The 20397-nt window shown below is 36.3% G+C and overlaps 1 protein-coding gene and 1 long non-coding RNA gene across 7 annotated transcripts in view; both read right to left on the bottom strand.

Moving 5' to 3' along the window:
• Nucleotides 1-943: 943 nt before the first annotated feature.
• On the bottom strand, nucleotides 944-5721 carry LOC135106960 (uncharacterized). Of its 4 annotated transcripts, none has more exons than XR_010271516.1 (4): nucleotides 5707-5721; nucleotides 5413-5456; nucleotides 2916-3031; nucleotides 944-1394 (listed from the first exon to the last, which is right to left on the bottom strand). It is a non-coding gene; the product is annotated as an uncharacterized LOC135106960 (long non-coding RNA). The 4 variants fall into 4 exon arrangements; XR_010271514.1 differs by lacking the exon at nucleotides 5413-5456 and adding an exon at nucleotides 3804-3959; XR_010271517.1 differs by lacking the exons at nucleotides 5413-5456; nucleotides 5707-5721 and adding an exon at nucleotides 3760-3804.
• A 1467-nt stretch (nucleotides 5722-7188) lies between these two features.
• Nucleotides 7189-20397, bottom strand: part of LOC135106959 (eyes absent homolog 2-like) — an 83815-nt gene continuing 70606 nt past the window's right edge. For all 3 annotated transcript variants that reach the window (XM_064016439.1, XM_064016437.1, XM_064016438.1), the window contains 6 exons: nucleotides 16351-16440; nucleotides 15186-15244; nucleotides 14416-14576; nucleotides 13925-14161; nucleotides 12501-12601; nucleotides 7189-10392 (listed from right to left, as the gene is read on the bottom strand). In XM_064016439.1, coding sequence (XP_063872509.1) covers nucleotides 10312-10392; nucleotides 12501-12601; nucleotides 13925-14161; nucleotides 14416-14576; nucleotides 15186-15244; nucleotides 16351-16440 — 729 coding nt within the window. In that variant the 3' untranslated portion in view covers nucleotides 7189-10311. The remainder of the gene's footprint in view (nucleotides 10393-12500; nucleotides 12602-13924; nucleotides 14162-14415; nucleotides 14577-15185; nucleotides 15245-16350; nucleotides 16441-20397) is intronic.

The following is a 20397-nucleotide window of genomic DNA, read 5'->3' as shown; positions in this document are numbered from 1 at the left end:
AAGATATGATTAAGTAATTAAATTATTATTGCAAGGTCTCCTCTTGACACCTGTTTGTATATCTAAATTTAGTGATAGTGATAGTTATTCTTTGTAAATATGTCTTGTTCATATATTAAAGTTTTCTTGTTCATATATTAAAGTGAAAACATTTAGACTGATTATATATTATTATATGGAGTTTCTTCACATGAAGTTTGATTGGTGTTGGTTGGAGACTATGGTGGTGATCCTTTGGGCTCCAGAAGCAAGTCCTGTATTTTTTAATAGCTCTACCATTTTACAATAATTATCAGTAAGAAAGTGGTCTTAATTTATGAAAAAGGAGGGTAGAGCATTCACAATTGTCTAGTGAAATTGTTTTTGCTCAGAATAATTTGTCCAGTGAAATTGTGTTGAAGTTGTGTTGCTCAGAATAATTTGTCCAGTGAAATTGTATTGAAATTGTGTTATCAGAATAATTTGTCCAGTGAAATTGTATTTGCTCGGATATTTCATCCAAACCTGTGTGGAATACAAAATAAATAAAGAACTATGAAGGGAAACAATTTTTTTTTTTTTTTCTAGCTACCTACATCCACTTTGTCTCCGGAGACTCTTCAGAGTATTTTCGACTTAGCACAGTTTTTAAGCCCGCAAAATGGGGTTTTTTGCCCACAAAAAGTGTTTATTTAAAAGCAGCAGTTTTTTTTTTTTTTAAGCTGCAAAAATAGGGTTTTTTTTCCTTTTGCATATAATTTTCAGTCACCATTCTTGGGGGGGTTAAATTTCCTCAAGTCTCACTTTCAGTGATATTTATAATTTTAAGCATCACCTCAATCTATTTCACCATTTTTTATAGTAATTCCACACAAGCAAGACAGTATTTCATTTTAAACACCAATGATTGTAGAGCTCAAAATTTAACCTAATAATAGCTACTATGATGGAGGAAAAACCATGATCAAATTAAAAACTTTTAATGGAATTTACAAAGATTACACCAGCTGTAGGTAGCGTTGGAAGATTACAAAGATTACACCAGCTGTAGGTAGCGTTGGAAGAAAAACCATGATCAGAAATTAAAAGCTTCCAGCTGTGGGTAGCGTTGTCATTAATAGTGATTCCATCTAGCTGACATTTTTGTTAGTAGGACATGCGAGCAACAGCAGTCGGGTGGCATCATGCATCACAAGATAGAGGCAAATAATGGTTTCTTCCCTCATCCCTCAATGCAGGAGGGTTAAGTCCCGTCTCCTTCCTTCGAATATTTTCCTTAGAAGGGAGAGGTATGAGCCGGTATGAAGTCTTCCTTCCCACTCTGGAAGATATGCTAGTCTTGAGGCAGGTGGTGATCTTCATTTACACCTGCAGACACCTGCAGGACAGGGACTGTTGGCAGGATGTGGCACCATCTAAAAAAAGAAAACTAAGTAAAAGCAGTTAAATGACTAGACTGATGTCCAGTCCTGGATATTCCCATAAAAAAAATGCTGTGAGGGCTATGGCAGAGAGCTGTAGTTCATTAATATGATGTGCTTTAGAAAATTTATTGCATGGGAGAACAACAGGTGCAGGTGTTCAAGTACATGATGCTGTTAAATATTTTGTTCTACATTGTCTATAAATTAATACCCTAGAACTAAGTTAAAGATCAATACATTTGTCAATATTATTACCCTAGCGATGTCAAATCTAGTAGACACAAGTAATACTGAAAAAATGCATTCACTCATGCACCTATCTTCAGAACAGCAAAGGAAGCATGTCCAGTCAATTCAGTAGTTACTGCTGAGAAATACAGTAGAAACTGTTGATTATTCACTTAAACTAGGAACTACAATACTTCGGTGAACATTAACTATTAATTCCAACTGAACAATGTTCTCTTCAGTGTTCTTTTCCTTATTATTCCTTAAAATTCATGCCAATGTTAATTCATCCAACGATATTTAGCAGCAACCTAATGCAAGATGACACGTTTTAAGGTTTCGGGGCCGCGCTTGGCCTCAACACCCAGCCGTATTTGTGGTGAATGACATCCTTCCTTAGGTATACAGGCCCGCTGACAAATATTTCCACAATCTACTTTCCACAGGTAACCGTTTATCAACTACCCTGAAACGGAATTAACAGCTGTCAAAGTCCAAGTCGATTCGAACCAGGGCTCACGGCTTCTGAGCCACACAACTCATTTCATTAAGAGCGCGTTGTGCTGAACAAGTCGCGTCCATTTTCATATGCAGGTGGATTGTGTGCAACATAGTCGTGTCCATTCTCTTGTGTAAGTGGACATGTGCAATTCATTACGCTGGGGCCACATTTGAAACGTGTCTCCCAACAACACAACCTAGGTTATTACTCTAATATCCTTACGACTTTGGCCACAATAAATACCGCGACTCCTCAACCACTCTGGAGATGGTGTCTGGCCCACACCAGAGCCCAGTTTTTCGGGCATTTGTCAAAATTCCTTATTTTTGGATTACCAATCCTCCATCGTTACCTCCATAATTAGACCCTTTTATATTATAGTAATAGATGGCAATACGATTTCTATCATGCTCATAACTACAATGACGAATAACTCATTCTCGTACGGTCACTTTGCACGATTCATTATGATTTAAATTCCATAGCGTTTATAATTGTGTAACTATATTGGACTTCCCTATGCATTAATGCCAATGCACCTACTATAGAAACTTTACTACCTATTAGCGGAAGAACCCTCAGCCGTTGGCTATCGGCCCCTTTTTTACTTTCGATTGAAATTTAGGTATGTATTGATTTAGCTTACAAAAACTCTGCATTGTTTTTAATGGTTTGGATAAGAGTGGTTTGGTTTTACAGTGGTCTTGCTTTTACATAAAACTCACATTTGACAACGTAGCTTTCCGGTGTCGTTATGTAGGCAGAGTATCCGGAGAGCTTACCATGTAGGATCAAGTCGGAGGGAGGGTGCTCCTGCTACCGACTTAGGGATTGGGAGGGGTCACCTCCTTTCAAGCCGCCACCCACGATGGAAGCAATGTTCCAACGCTCGCGTATTCTTCACAGCCGGGAGAAAGAACTTGTTTACAATGTAACGTATTTCTTGAAGAACAATTATAGAATCACAATTATAGAATCAAACAAAATGCCGAGAGAGAATTGGTCCTCAGGAGACACGACGGCAACGCAGCTTACTTGCGAGTTGCCCCACCCTGCCAACGCCCGAGTTTTCTTCCGGCAATAAAAATGGTATTAGTGTAACTCGTAGGCCCAATGATCCCAACTACTCCATCGCTATTTTGATTATGTCCGGCAGCACAATTATAGAATGTATATTTAGAATGTATATTTCGAGACTAAATCATGAAATTAACATTCGAGTCAAAGCCAGGACTTCGAAGCCCAAGCCTACAACGCCTCCACTATATTATATAGTATGAAGTCCTACATAAACAAAAAGGGATTCATACAAAATGCACTAATTCGCACACGTAACTACACATTAACCAAAGAATCATTTGCAAAGCTAAAGCACAATTTACACCAACTGAACGAGTAGTCACACTGTTTCAGGCAGGTTTTCCTCCACCCTACCACCCTTCCCTGCCAGCTTTTCTTACTATCCTCAGCAACATGACAAAACCTTTACACATTCAAAATTCGAACTTATCCTTCAGTCTTCCTACACAACTTAATAAATCTCTTCTCAACTAACACCCATCGCCATGAGAACATATAAGCTTCATACACAAATACAGGTATGAAAAACCTAAATGTACAGGTTACCTAGTATATAAATAATAAAACAACCGTAATGGAACACGCCTTACCTGCACCCGGTCCTCTGGAGAAATGCCTTTCGCCCTCCACTTCTTCCTTCTTTACCTCTATCCTTCTCCTCCTCCCCCTTGCTTGCTTTAACGATACTTTGTAATTAGTCATTGTTTTTTGTGTTCAAATGTTGTGATATAAAATACCCGTTCATTCTGTAATAATAAACACACTAGTTAATGTAAATCAAACGAAACAAATTACAAAAATATCACCGTGTGTATGAGGGGGTATAATCAAGTAACTGACATACTCATTAGGTGCGCAAACGACCGACAAAGACACAGCTGCAGTGTTTCGGTCAATGGTTCACAAGATTCTGAAGCAATATTTGGTATTTTATTCTTTCAATTATAAGTTAAATCATTAGCCGCAATTCACCTATGATTTCTTAAACTACTTCAGTTTTTATATTACCATATAGAAAGGATCTATTTCTGTTTCCTTTATGTTGTTAAAAAAAAAAAACTATTATTATTTCAAGCTTTTCTGTCATCACATAGTTTAAGCTCCGTATCTTGTTCCTGAAATATAAATTTTTAATTGAAATTTAGATTGTTGGTTCTATACTTCAAGGAAATTATTGATGCAGGTCTGTTGCTTTCCCATTACTTCTCTCTACCGTATGATTACAGGTTGTCCCTCTCGCTCTCTCCATTGAACCAGTGTCTCCTAAACATTTGCTCTTTTCCTCATCTTCTCATCTGTCACTGCACCCTTACTGGATATTCCCTCATTGATACTGTTTGTTTGTATCAAGCTGTTCGTAATGGTTGTCTATACGTATACCCTATTCTATTTTATTTACATTTTTATTAGTTGTGTAATTTTTGGATTTATTTTCCATTAGTATATAAATCATTGCATCGTTTTCTACGCTGTCAAAGTTTTACTTTTAATTGCAGTTATTTTTAGTTGATTTGTTTTCATTACAAAAGAACTTCCAATGAAGAAGTGTATTAGTCTTTTTTTTATAATAATAATAATAATAACAATAATAATAATAATAATAATAATAATAATAATAATAATAATAGTAATAATAATAATAATTATTATTATTATTATTATTATTATTATTATCATTATTATTATTATTATATTTCTTTATTAATTATTTTTATAACCACTTCTGATCTCGTAATCTCACATAATGTTCCACTATGTAACCTCTGAAACACCAATCATCAATTATTACCTTAAATTTGTTAAAACAACTGGTCCTGAATTAATTTTAATTTGGCTTTGTTCTATAAACTTTAGGTACTATGACAGATGCTGATGGTTCTTTCATCGTTTATCGTTTTATTAGGATTCTAGCTTCCATAGCTTTATATAAATATACAATTGTGTTATATAATTTTTCGTCTTGTGCGCAATAAATTGATTAAATAATACTAACGTTTTACTTTTATTTTATATTTTTTTTTCCGAATACTTTAATAATCATTCTCTATTAATGTGCTTTTCGGTGTGTGAGCTTACTCTACTTTTTTTTTCTGTAAACGTTTACATATTCCATCAATCACAATGTTATCATGTATGTACATAATTCATACCTGTTACACTCGTAGCTCAGAATGCCACCTAATTACATGCACCATTTACCTCGAGTCTTGTCCAAACGAGCACATCGGACGGCATACCCACCCCTGAAAACACAAGACGGGCAAACTAGCGAAGTGTCCATGCCCATATTAAGCAAAATCCCAAGGTTGTACGTGGTGGCTTGAGACAGACACTGGAGCTGCCAGTCATAAACTCTCTCCTATTTAGCCATTTTTCATATCATATTCTCTTATTTTTCTTCGTACACACACAGTCATGATAATGCTATACTGTACTATACTATTTTACAGAAGTTATTACGTTACACTCATCAACCTACACTGGCATGCTCACCCATTCTGCGACGTGGACAGCGGATGACATCACCGACACGTTCCACCCACCAGACTTACCTACTGCCCTACTCGTCTCACCATGACTCCACTACAGTGAAAACTTCAATAACGTAAAATATTTTATTAAAGATGCTCAGGTTTTGGCAAAACATATGTACACTATTTGTAGACCCTCTAGACAGTGCTAATATATATATATATATATATATATATATATATATATATATATATATATATATATATATATATATATATAATCCCCAACCTCTTTTCCTACAGCACTGTCTCGAGGGTTTACAAATAGTGTACATAAATTATGTTTTACCAAAACCTGAGCATCTTTAATAAAATATTCTGTGTTATTAAAGTTTTCACTGTAGTGGATTGCTGTTTGCTATTTTTGTTCCTGGTAAACTTTTAACCAAAACAATTTAATTTATTAAAGTCTTTACAGTTATTGCATCGTCTGTTAATTTTATTTGATCCTTGTCAGTATGTCATTTAGTATGAATATGTTTGAATATTAATATTCAATTAACATCAGAATAAATTTAAGTTTTGATATCTCTTAAGATTGAAAATCAAATAATAGTAATAACATACTGGGCTAAAATTGGTAGGACTGAACAGCGCACTTAGTAAGTTTATATTGTGTATACAAGTAATTAAAATTAATAGATAATATTCATTCTGTCTATATATGATTGCTGATCCCAAGTACTCCTCTCAAAGTGAAGGGATGATAGGGTTTCACAGGGCAGGTACTAAACAAGCAACCATCTCAAAAAGAATAGCTGGGAAACATACAGGGGGAATAGTGGCTACAGCAAGTCCAGATGAGAGGACTTATTTCATGGTTCTGTTAGCATTACTTACTAGTCAATGGTAGGATGGACCAAGACAATTTACTGCCACTGGTTTTCACATTAGTGCTCACCTTAAACCACAGCTATCCACATCTAGGCCACAGATTTCTCCACTCCTCACAATGGATCTTAGTGCTGCCCACATTAACTAGGATTTTATGTCAAGTGGGAACATTATGGGGTCATATAAATCCTCAGGAGTCCCAGACATAACTACCACACCAGCCTGGCAGCTCTGAATGCTTCCCACACCAGGACCTATCTGCAGTGCCAGTATTATTATCAGCAGAGTTAATGGGCACTAAAAAAATAATTCTGCTCAAGACTCTATAGTATACAGGCTTGAATTTACCCTATCAGCTACTGGTGTCTTTGGCAACAACCTTTTGATATTACTGATTTTGATTGACTGATTGATTTTTTTTCTGAAAACATAGAGCCCTAAAAATACAAAGACCAGTAAGAACAGGACAGGATTTTTTCAAGCCTTGACATCCAAAGATAAGAGAAAAATATTAACACTAAGTAAGTAAAATCCATGACCATCTATGTTCTAGAATGATTCAACAAGTAATTTTTAAAGACCATACTAAATGGATAAAATGAGGAAGGACTCATAAAAGTAATTTATTACTCACATGTTTGTAATCATACATTAAGAATTACAAATACTGAAGATGTCCAGATAGAAGGCAGAGTAACAATCTGCTGATGGTTCTGACTACACACAATCATAATATACTTGAAGTTGTGCTTTATTTTCTTATTTGTGTCAACCTATAGTGCTAGAATAAATTTTGTGACTTTGACAAGCTTAGCACAATCATTCTGTCTACTGTTTTGAGAAAATATTGCCATTATAATTCACTACCTTAAGAAATCTTTCAATATATCTAAACTAAAAGCCCTAAAGAGTTCTGCTGAGATGCCTGGGTGCTCCATCACTGACGCTGAGGCTCACTTGCCACTGCAGCCTCAGGATGTTGTGGTTATGATTTCTTTTTACAGCAACCACAAACACCAAAGTGGTTTCTGACTGTATGGGTGATGAAGTGAGGGTAAAAAAAATAAAAACAATAAAAAAAATAAAATATCGATCCTCCTACTAGCACATTTTAATTATTTTAATTATTTTATTTTATTAATTAATTAATTATTTTAATTATTTTAGTTATGTGTGCTATTTTTCTTTATTCATAATTATGAATGTATCTTTCACATTGATATTATGCCACAAAATATATGCAAATCAGATGCAAAATTAGATAACAAATGACTCAGTAAGTTTACATAGAGAAATACTGAAGTTCCATGATAAGTGATGATAATGATGAGTGACCAGTGATGATGATGATGATGATGATGATGATGATGATGATATTAATAATAACAATAATAATAATAATAATAATAATAATAATAATAATAATAATAATAATAATAATAATAATAATAATGTGTGATTGAAAAAAAAAATGTAGACATAACCACAGCAAAATCATTTGGTTTGATTTAAAGAATTTTTAAATAGCAGTTACTTCAACTTGAGTAAATCTGATGGAGGAATATGATGGAGTAACAGCGAACAACCCAGAAAAATATTATATAATGAAGGTGTGATGGAAAGTTGTGCACCTCAAATGCAAAGTCAGCACAGTGTGTAACCTTATTCTTCGATGACAGGTATAAAAAGAAGAGGAAAGAACAAATCAACAGCATTATCACAATATCTTAAGTGAAATCTGGAACATATGAAAGGTCTTCTGAGGTTTCCCCCTGTATTCTGGTGTACACCTAATCACCAGAGCTGAAAATATCTCTATAATTATGATGTGAAGGCTATACGTGACCTTTAATACATGCCAGACATATCTATTCTATACTCACTACAAATAATAAGGTACAAAGCAAATTAAGACAATCATCTAATGCTTTACATTTTGTACAACAATACTATCAGGAATAATTCATCTGGTTATGTAAATGGAACGTTGCTTACTTATGCCATTTAACTGGACCATTTCAAAAGCAAGGAATATTTACCTAACAGGCATTCTATGTTTACCCCTTATGGCAGATACATGCCCAGTATGGACTGATAAACTTATTCTGAATGAGTACAAGAGGCATATATATACAAAACAATGTTCAACAAGAGTACTACAACAAATAAAATACTTTACAGTCACTACTATATCAAAAGTGTGTGTGTGTGTGTGTGTGTGTGTGTGTGTGTGTGTGTGTGTGTGTGTGTGTGTGTGTGTGTGTGTGTGTGTGTGTGTGTGTGTGTGTGTGTGTGTGTGTGTGTGTGTGTGAGAGAGAGAGAGAGAGAGAGAGAGAGAGAGAGAGAGAGAGAGAGAGAGAGAGAGAGGAGAGAGAGAGAGAGAGAGAGAGAGAGAGAGAGAGAGAGAGAGAGAGAGAGAGAGAGAGAGAGAGAGAGAGAGAGAGTTGGGGGTGTATGGTAGGATACTACAGACAGCTGAGAGAGAAAAAAAAAAAAAAAAAAAAAAAAAAAAAAGCAATTACTAAAAACCTAAATATTGTTTAGCCAAATACTACAGGCTGATTTTAGCAAAAGTATTTTGTCTGGTGTGTGAGATTAAAACAAATTGAAGTCTCCTTCCAGTCCTTGATAAGTCCTGTTTCCAGAAAATCTTGACAGAGTAAGTGAGGCTTCATTTCATTGTTCAGCTGTACCCCAATGTTCTGTACATTATTATTACATGCTAGTACACTGTTGCACTCTGTACTTCCCGAACACAGACCCCATATGACTATATATATATACTGAAGATGCCTTCTAGGAATGTTTGAAACAAATGTTACTGTATACATATGACAGTGCTTTTTCATTTTGATGATACTTTACTTGTATACTTATTTGTGTATACAATGCATGCTAGTAACAAATCAATACTTGTCTTCATGTACTGGCAGCCTTAACACAATCACATCTATCACTTGGCACTTTCACTCACATTTTTCTCCTTATACTGATATGCTTCACATTTTCCCCTTGTAGCTCAGCAGCACTAGTCATGAGGAACTTCATAACAGTTTTCAGAACCAGAACCTTTCAACACACAGAGTTGGCTAGTTATCTTGATTAATGTCATCTGGAATCAATGTGCAGCAGTGTTGCCTTTATAGCAGCCACAAGGCATAAATGAAGCACTGAAGCCTTGTTATGTAATTTCACACATTTATCCTAGTTTCCTTCATTGAATGCACAATAACTGCTGCCTTCTTTTCCAGCCTATCAAATCACAGGTGAATAACCACTTTTCTTTGGTAATTAAAAATTCAAATCAGACATCAAAATTCTAGTTCAAAGATTTGATCTTAAGTTTCAAAATACATGTATCCTTTGAAAAATGAAGTATCACTGTAGAATACATTTCTGTAACACACTCTCAACTACATGATTTTGGGGTGTATTTCTAATGCTCAAGTAATCATGCAATATAGACCTTAACACTGTCAAAAGTTTCTACCCATACATGAGTAGATACTAAATAAGTATGAAACAAATCTTTCTTCACTTACTGTCCATGAAATTCATAAAGTACAATATTTTTTCAATAATGTACTCATGGCTTTCCTGTAATTAATGAGAGTAAAAGAAATTATGCTTATTTCTGCACATATTGCATTAATAGAGACAGTCATCAAGCAATGCCCCACGGCAAAAGCAATGACATACAAACACAAGTGACCAAGGTATTCTTGTAGCGTGTTCAGAGACCACAGATGCTCAAGGCCTTGTACAGGTTCACGAAGTCATGATGGGTCTGTATTCTCCAAAATGGAAAATCAAGCTGTGGAGAAAAAAAAAAGATACATGAAAACTCTGCTAATACATTAATTGTCTTTGGTTTCACAAATACACTAAAAATATGATATATTGCACACACACACACACACACACACACACACACACACACACACACACACACACACACACAGTATGAGCTCTGAACTCTTTCTGTAGGACTGGCTGGGTGACCAGCAGATGACCATAGGTGAATAACACATGCACGGCAAACACATAAGATCTGTTTGAAAAGTATGTAACCTACATATTTCTTCCTTCAAAAACAATCATATAGTAGTGTCCTAGAGATAAGCGTGGTACGAACTGTAGTGCATATTTAGTGTGCACAAGTGATTTCTTTCCATTTCACTGGGTTTGTCAGTTGTCGCAAGGCAGCCAATGTGTGTGTGACTGAATAACATGCAGTCATCACATTTTTATTTTATACATTAGATAATACTGCATGAAGTTTTATCAAATGCTTGGTAACACTCAAGCCAAAATAATTCTTGGTATTTAATAGGACTTTAACAGTTATGCTACAGGTAAAAAAAAAGTGTAAGAGGTTTAAAGACAGCAGGACTTTGGTTGATGTTAACCATCATTTTGGTAGGCCAGTAGGGCAAAATTCATCTGCTGCAGAACAAATCTGTGATTTGACCATAGAAAATAGTCTATTAACCATCCAAGAAATTGTAAATGACACTAAAATTAGTGATGGTTCTGCACGTGTAATATTGACTAGTGAGTTAGGTATATGCAGAGTGGCAGTGAAATTTGTGCTCAAGTAGTCCTCAAATAAGCAGCAACAATTCAAATTCAGCATTGTAATTTACCATCAATGATCCTCACTTCCTAAAGATTGTAATTACTGAGTCTTGGCTAGAGTATGTCACAGAAGCCATGGTTCTCTTATCAAATTGGTAGTTTCCAGTGTCAATAAGGCCAAGCAAAAGGAAGAGAAATACTGATTGTTTTTATAACTACTGTGGTAATGTGCATCAAGAATATGCAACAGAAGGCTAAACTGCAAACAAATAAGTGTGAGATTCACTCAGAGACTAAATTTAAAGAAGTCACACAGATGGCAGCTACATCATGATAAATGCCATGGTTCATTCTTACCACCAGATCAATGATTTTTTGGCCAAGCACAGAATTCCTAAGATTTGCTAAACTCTTTACTCAAATAGATATGGTTCCTTATTATTTCTAGCCATTTTCAAGCTGACAATGCTGCTTAAAGGATATGATTAGAGAACCAAAAGGGGAACATAGTAGCCAATCTAGAACAGGACTTCCACAAATGTTTTCAGTGCTGGAAGGACTCCTAGGACAACCATGTAGAGTCCAAAGAGGACTACAAAAGATATTAAGGACTACATCAAAAGGTATTAAATTTCAATCCCAAAAGTTATGCAATATTTTCCTTGCCTATGGCTAGATACTTTCTCCTTTAACAGACCTTATAATGTATACTGGCACACGCATCCTTATGCAATGAAATATTGATCTGTGCAGCTTAGGGAAGAGTTACTATATAACAATTGAAACAAACTGTATGCAAGGAAATTAAAGAAAAGTGCATAATTCTGCACATATGAGACAAGTATAACATGGAAAAAGCTAACTTCAACTTTCTATGGGAGTACTTTGGGAATGTTAACTGGTGTGACATGAAAACACAAGGTAATAAGTACATTAAAAATATTTTCATAAGGGTGTACAAAGAGAGAATTCTCATACTTTAGTAAATTAAAAATGAATACTTTAATGCTAGATAAGAGACAATACAGTGAAGAGAAAATAACACAGGAAACAATTTGATGGAACAAAATACACCTGTCCACAGAAGGATGGGTAGAGTTGAAACTGTCATCAAAACACATGAAAAACAGATAAGTATATAAGAAGTACTAAGAAACCATGAGACATTGAAATGAAAAAGGAATGAGAGAACTTTGGGCACAAAAGTGATAAACAGTTCCTTAATTGAAATGAATTCATCTGTTCTACTATTATTATACTGGAAAAATTTTATCATAGTTTTAAACTTGATATCTCCTAATTTTGTGATGCTTTCTAGGATATTAACCATATGAGGATACTGACCTGTTTTGCTGCCATCTCTTCATCCCGACCATCTCCCACCACCACATACACAGGTTTCCGTCCAAATCTCGAAGCAATCCTCTCAAAGCAACTTTCTTTACCTGCATTGAAAAAGGTCAAGTTTACTAGGATGAACAACAAACTGCCTTTTTTCATAATGTAGTAACAAACAGTTACAGTGGAAACAAATAGTGAGGATCATTCAAGATGTCAAGCATTGTATAAAGTCACATCTATCAGCTATTAAAGTGAGTAAAACTTGCTACTTCCTCTAGTGCATCCTTCTAATACCTAGATAACTGATGAATTTTTAGTTTAGTAACAAGAGATGCTGTACCTTATAGATATAGTGTGTAAGTGGGGCCAAGGGCAGTGATGTGGAAGCAAGAGAGAGAGAGAGAGAGAGAGAGAGAGAGAGAGAGAGAGAGAGAGAGAGAGAGAGAGAGAGAGAGAGAGAGAGAGAGAGAGAGAGAGAGAGAGAGAGAGAGAGAGAGAGAGAGAGAGAGAGAGAGAGAGAGAGAGAATACTAGAATGTATAAGGTGTAGGGGCATGTGTAGTGAAAACCCCTGTTATAGCTGCCTCAATGAGAGAATTCCTAGACACAAGCATCCAATTAGACTAAACTAGACAATATTAGAACAGTAAAATGCTTGTTTGTAATCAGAGCTGAGTAGTCTTTAATACTGGCAAAGAAGTAATTACATTTATAAATTTTCATATTTCTACTAAAAATAAAGAATTTTTTTTATTTGATTCACTAATATTAAATCATATCCAGACTGTAGGAAAACAGCAAAGAGTATGACTGAAAGGGCCATGAGGAAGAGAATGCTGCTGTAGGCCACAACCCAGTAGAGCACTGTTTAAACAAAACGAAAAACTGTTGAACACTTTTATCTTCTATAATACTGTATTACTATGTGGACAGCAAATTCTATGATATACTATGATAAAACTTGAACATTTGGCTGGTAATAAATTTTATGCTGCTCATCAAGTTCATTTCCAGCAAAAATTCAGTTCTACCAATGGTTGCTCTTTTCTTTACATATTTCTTTTTATTCTTATCACTGACAGTGGTTGATAGGGGAAGTTGATGTGGACCTTTTTAATTGTGATAATTTTACTGTGAATATCATGTCCTCAGTGCTCCATGTTCGGATGGACTACATGACAATTACAATCCTTACATCAACAGCAATAATAACAACACTGTAGGAGGATAGCAAAGAGCATGACTGAAAGGGCCATGAGTAAGAGAATGCTGCAGCAGTAACAGTGTAGTGGCCACAACCCAGTAGTGCACTGCTTAAACAAAATACCAAATCTCCAGTCTGATGATGTCAATCCATTACAGGGAAACACAATTTGGCTCTTAATTAAAACAGTAATCACTGAGGAACACTTTTTCATTGGAACTTACCTACTTTAGTAGCTGAGTATATATTTTCTATGGGAAAAATGGAACCAAGACCATACAGGAGGACTTTAGCCAGGGCAGGGACAAGCTGAGTTGTAGTGACAAGTACATTCACACAGTTTGGTCTTGATGCTATAAGTTGCAAGCATTTCATGGATTCTGTCAACCACTGATCTGTCAAGATCTCTATGTCTTGACGAACTCTGTGCCACTTTTCACGATTTTCAGGATCTAACAGACCTGTCAAAAAAAAAGGGGGAAAAATTAGTGACAAATCAAAAGTAATATATACTCTTACACTGTTGCTGACACATTTTTTCCTTCCTTGCAAACATCTTGATAATTTGCTTTAGTTCTACAATAACTAAAATACTCTTGCAATTATAAAATAACTATTTTTTTGTGATCCTGATAGTGTTACTAAATGATGAGCTCAGCAGTGAGAAGGCCAAGCGTTGCAGAACTCATCAGACACTGAGTGCACAGGTACTTACTGCCTGAATTATTCCTGCAGCTGTTGAAAAGCTCTTTGATCTTGCGATACCTGAAGGCAAGCTTCCTCATCCAGTCCACTCCGCCTCTCACTCCCGTACCCAGGCACAGAGAGGCATTGTTGTTGGCTGCACTGAACCCATCAGTCGCAAAATTATAGTTGCTGCCATAAAAAAGGTATATTCTTATTGCTGCCAAGATTAACAGATAGCTGACATATGTATTTATTAATATAATTTTCTCAAACTATACTTAGGGCAATGGTTTCTCCCATAATGAATCCAATGAAATAGATAGTTATTCTAGAACAAAGTGTACAAGAAGATTACATCAATCACATCAAGTCCTACAGTTAAATGCTTCCCTTAGAGTAGTATTAATTACAACTGATGCTTAATGACCAGGTTTGTTATCAATGAGTGGGTAAAGTTTACATCTCAGAATATAACTGCACAAATAGAAATAAAATGTAATAGGAGACAAAGGGCTGAGTGGCATAAATTTGGACAGTAGCTGTGGATATATAGATATGAATGGCTACACAAATAAACATAATATGCAAAGTGTGAAGACTGTAAAAGACACTAGATCAGCTCTGAAAGTCTTGGCTAAGAAAGAAAAGACAAGAAGTACATTATTAAATATGGTAAAAATTTAAGCAAACAGTTCCTAGATTGAAATGAAGCAATGTAAATCTATCGCTCCTAAAACAACAAAATCTATTAAAAGGTGAACTATCTATCTACCCTGCAATGGAGATAATGCCACTCACCTCAGATCCTGCCCATTGTCATCAGAGGAGACATCATCAATGTGGACTTGGTCACATTCCTGCAAAGGGTAGCTTTAATCACACACTGCCCATATACATTTACTTAAGCTGCATGAATGGTTGGATCCACAAGATAATCTGATAAGGTCCAGAATGCAGATTACAACTGGATATGCTCTTGTCCAATAGTTAATGATGACAGAGGAATTGGGTTACCCAACTGACTAGGTTTACATGCCAGTTTGGATGACCACTACTTTGTGTTCTACTGGAACTGGGACTTAAAACATATCCCAAAAGGGAGCTGATATCCAAAGAAATGTTGCCCACAACTGATTATACACATTAAAGTATAAATATAGTAAATAATTATATACATAAGCCTGAATTTTGTTATCACATGTGAAATTCATTATGACATGCATGTTGAATAAGCCTGAAGGTAAGTGAAGTATATGAGGTAAGCACAGGCTCTAGCAGGGAATTCCACATTGCAACCACTCAAAGCAAATATTTTTTTTGGCCTCACATGGCAAATACTTATGAGCTATGTATATTCAAGTACTGGCATGAGTAACTCAGCCATTACTCATTTTACATAAATCAACTTTTTTTTCAAGATAAAAATCCTGCAAGTCTGTAATATTAGGGTAAATTACCCAAATAGAATAACTGAGGGGTTTGAGAAAAATTCAATTACTGCAAACCAAATCTATCTAAATATGTACCAGAATATCTATGTACTAAACTGAGACCCTGCTGTAAAGTAAACTTAAGGTCTTCTATGTGACAAAATTTTAGTTTGGTATCTATTTTTACTACAAAAACTACACAAGATGTAAACAGAGGAACCTGAGCATTCTTTAGATACTGAGAGTTATAAAGCATTCAGTTAATATTCATTGGACCACTTCAGAAATATTGATAAAATGCAAATTCAGAATTGCACATTTTGAAATACTATCTGCAAAACATCAGCACTCAGCAGTGGAGCACACCAAACTGATATTTCATTTATATTGTATGTACCAGTATATAATATTTAATGGTAAGCATTTTCTTGATGTTTGGGAAATTCTTTGTGAAACTTGTGAAATCCAAACATGATTATCATACTTTAATTGTAAACCTAAGTAACAATGATATGTTACAAGTTAGTCATTACCTCAAGATCATTGAAGAAGAAGTGTGTATCAGCTAGATCAAAAATGAGTTTTTCCATGTGGTAGCCCAACTGAACAGCATTGGAGGTATCCTGGAACAAAAGCATTATTAGTGTCATGTTACTAGAATGTTATTTGTGCTAATATTGATGCTGAAAAGAATAAGTACTGTTTGAGTTTGGTGAGCCCAACAGCCATGATTTTCTTAGTTATCCCACACAAATGTGGCTGTGTGCAGCTCTCATCCTGTAAGGACTCACAAACATGTGGAAAGCTGCATACTTCAACAATTATTTCCACAAACTACAAACTCTGCAGCTGTAAAACCATTAATTTCTTTGTGAGTTTGCACTTGCAACAAAGTACCCAAATTTGTAGTTTTGCAGTGGTGGAGGTACATCCACAAAACCTAATCCTGCCAACAAACCTATCTTTGTTTTTTTGTTGTAAGAGCAGTCAGTCTCATGATAACACTAAAAATACAGTGTATTTTATTATAAAAATAATTTTATATATCCCATTTTAAGTTTCATAAAATACTGTTACTATTGTAAAGAATGATATTTAATTCTTTGGTAACGAAGAATACATCTTAAAATTAATAACTACTCTAATGGTGTTCAAAATAAAATCAAACATGTGTGTTGCTGTACGGGATACAAATGTTTAATGTTGATGACTGCAGTTGTGAAACAACAAAATTTTCAAGAAATCTATGCATTTGCAGTTGATAAAAGTAGTGTTTATATCTGTGATTTTTCTTTTTCTATTCATGTATTTATTTCATTTATTTATTTATTCATTGCAGAGCCTAGCCCAGCATCTTCCTACCTGCACATATGGTTCTGCCGCTGTTGTTGTTACACTACTACTACTACTACTACTACTACTACTGCTGCTGCTGCTGCTGCTGCTGCTGCTATAATTATCACTATTACAGAAGAGTTCTTTAGATACATGTAGAATGAACAAGTATACGGAACAATGGAGAAAAGCTGCATATGATAAGACTGAATGACACGGCGGCCTCGGGGACCTCTGCGGGAGGCTCGCCCGCATCTGGTGTTATCAAATGGGATTTTCATGGTGAAGCAAAGCAGGGATGAACCAGTACTGCTGCCAGGCTTTGATGTGGCGAGGCTCGGACATGCTTGTGCACTTGAACGACGTGCAAAGCTGATTGGTATGATTTGTTCTTCCGCCACAGAAACCAAAGAACCAACAAGATTTAATTTGTGTGTGTGTGTGTGTGTGTACTTTGAATCGGTTAGCTCTCTTCACAGATATGTAACCCTGGTGTACATGAAACTGAGATCACCACCCTTATTATTGATATTACCATCAATGCTATCATGTTACTGTCATTACTATCACTGATCCGTTTTTAAATATTTGTTTATATAGTGCGACTATGTTCTATCAATATGAACATATCCTTTTGAAGCAGCATTTTTTTTTTCACAAATGTGCACTAATTTGTAATCTCTCTCTCTCTCTCTCTCTCTCTCTCTCTCTCTCTCTCTCTCTCTCTCTCTCTCTCTCTCATGGCCTCGCTGCCAGTGTCAGGCGGCAGGTGGCTCCAGTCAGTCTCGGGGGAGGGTGGAACGCCGAGTGTCAGATGCCAACCGTTCATTTCTTCGCATCCCTTCACTCTAATTATTCTACAGCAACGATTAAATACCTCAAAATAATTCTACGGGTGTATATATATATATATATATATATATATATATATATATATATATATATATATATATATATATATATATATATATATATATATATATATATATATATATAATTTATTTTTTTCCTTGAGAATGTTAACGTTATGTGACTACTATGGAGGAAGGAGAGACAAGCAGGGTCCTGTCATAAGTTCACATTTCACAATCAATCCCAGAGAGGGCCTGCTAGAGTTGAAGACATCTCGGTGAGAGAGAGAGAGAGAGAGAGAGAGAGAGAGAGAGAGAGAGAGAGAGAGAGAGAGAGAGAGAGAGAGAGAGAGAGAGAGAGAGAGAGTCATACGCTGGATTGAGGATAAATAGGAAATTCAAATAACAGCATGAAAACTTGGTGATCGTCAAAAGATTCCGCAGATATCTGGGTAAGTGAGAGAAAAGAGGTTCTGCTGGGACGGCCCGAAAAAAAAAGATCCATATCTTAAACGCTCTAGATTCTCATTAAGATTATGGTCACAGAGATGATCGCTCGGGTTATCATGGGTGTTTCCTTCCCCGTTAATGGTGCGGAATCCTGAAAACATCCCTGAAAACCACAATAATTCCCACTCGGGTCTGACAAGTAGTCGGGGTGAGGAGCAGAAACGTGGATAAACGGGCAGTCGACACATACGTGGATCATCATAATCATTATCACCACCACTACCACCACCATCATCATCATCTAACACACTGTATGGCTCCACTGTGACAAAGACCTTTTAACAGTAACACAGTCGTGGCTGAGCCAGCTGCTACGCCACGCTAGCTTAAGACATCTTGGTGGGGGATGTATGTAGATGGATGTCTACATCTTTAAAAGGAGACAAAGCCCAAACTGTTTCAGACTCGAGATTCGAACCCGGATCCATTTGGGCGAGTCGGGCGCCCCAAGCACCCTCCTCCTTATATATAAGATAAAAAGTTGCATCCATCTTTAGTTAATAACACTGAGGCAAGTAAGTGAAAGATAATGAAGACTCTCTCTCTCTCTCTCTCTCTCTCTCTCTCTCTCTCTCTCTCTCTCTCTCTCAATACATCAAATAATGGGTATGCTCGACGATGCTTAGTTCATAACCACATTCCTTACTTCCAACAATAAACTCGGCATTCAGGGCGGGGCAGTGGCCAGCTTATGAACCCTACATCCTCATGAACACGTAGTTAGATATTTACGTCCAATTAAGTCAATCGAGGCAGAGCAGAGGAGGCTTTGCTGGAGTTTTGGTGGCTGGGAATGAGGGCACACAACGGGGAGAATCAGGGAGTTGTGTGGACGGGCAGGCCGGGCCACTCGTAGCTGCTACCAAGACAACACCTCACCCAAAGCTAAATCTCCCCTCAGATTTTCTAATTAGCGTTAAGTGGCAGTCTGGCGCCATCGTGCTGTGTGGAGTTCCTGTTGAATCAGTGGAGGCGTCTATGCTTTTGTGGGTCTCGATTATCCCGTACTGACTTGTGTGTCCAAGGGTGATTCAGGAGTGACGTTCTTACTGGTGGTTAAATGGTTACAATCTTCATGTAGCTTTTATAACAGGTGAGATCTGATCGATATATTTAATTGGTATATCTCGCATGAGAAACATAACAAGGAAGGTATAGACAAAAACCAGGTAAGTATTCAGGATAGGATTTAAAGTAATAGGTTCCAAATTGATAATCTGGATTTTTAACGAGATGATAGGAAGAAAATGGTTACCAAAAAAGTGGTCTGTCATTGGAATACACTCACTTATCGGGTTCTTAATGATGTCAACACGATGCTTAAGAAAAGACTAGACAACTTAATGAATAACAATGATACAGGGTCTGCCACCTGCACGCCCACAGACTTCCCTTGTTTTGAATTTCTGCTCCTAAGTTTTCAGTGGTGAAGCTTACAATTAATGGAATTTTTTTTTAGGTAATGAAATCCTCGAATCACGGTTCAGCTGCAATATCCTCTATGGTGCTTCAGCCAAGAGACAGACAGGCAGCAGCAACATGCCCGCGCGTAAAGAAGAAAGACCTTGAATGCCGAACTGGAAAATAACTCGCCTCTAGTCAGTTATAGAATGAATAGTAAAAATCCCTCTTTCTTTCTGGCCATTAAACTTCCTTATAACTAAACCTAATACGTTCTCTCTCTCTCTCTCTCTCTCTCTCTCTCTCTCTCTCTCTCTCTCTCTCTCTCTCTCTCTCTCTCTCTCTCTCTCTCTCTCTTTTAATTATGCACACACACACACACACACACACACACACACACACACACACAGTCATACACTATCCCCATAATACCTCTAATGTAAGTCACGAGTGTTTGCTTTAGCGAGAGGAGGCGCTGTAGCT

Source organism: Scylla paramamosain, chromosome 14 (assembly GCF_035594125.1).
Source record: "Scylla paramamosain isolate STU-SP2022 chromosome 14, ASM3559412v1, whole genome shotgun sequence".
Classification (NCBI taxonomy): domain Eukaryota; kingdom Metazoa; phylum Arthropoda; class Malacostraca; order Decapoda; family Portunidae; genus Scylla; species Scylla paramamosain.
The sequence above is the reverse complement of the archived record's forward strand: the minus strand, read 5'-3'. Positions and strand labels throughout refer to the sequence as shown.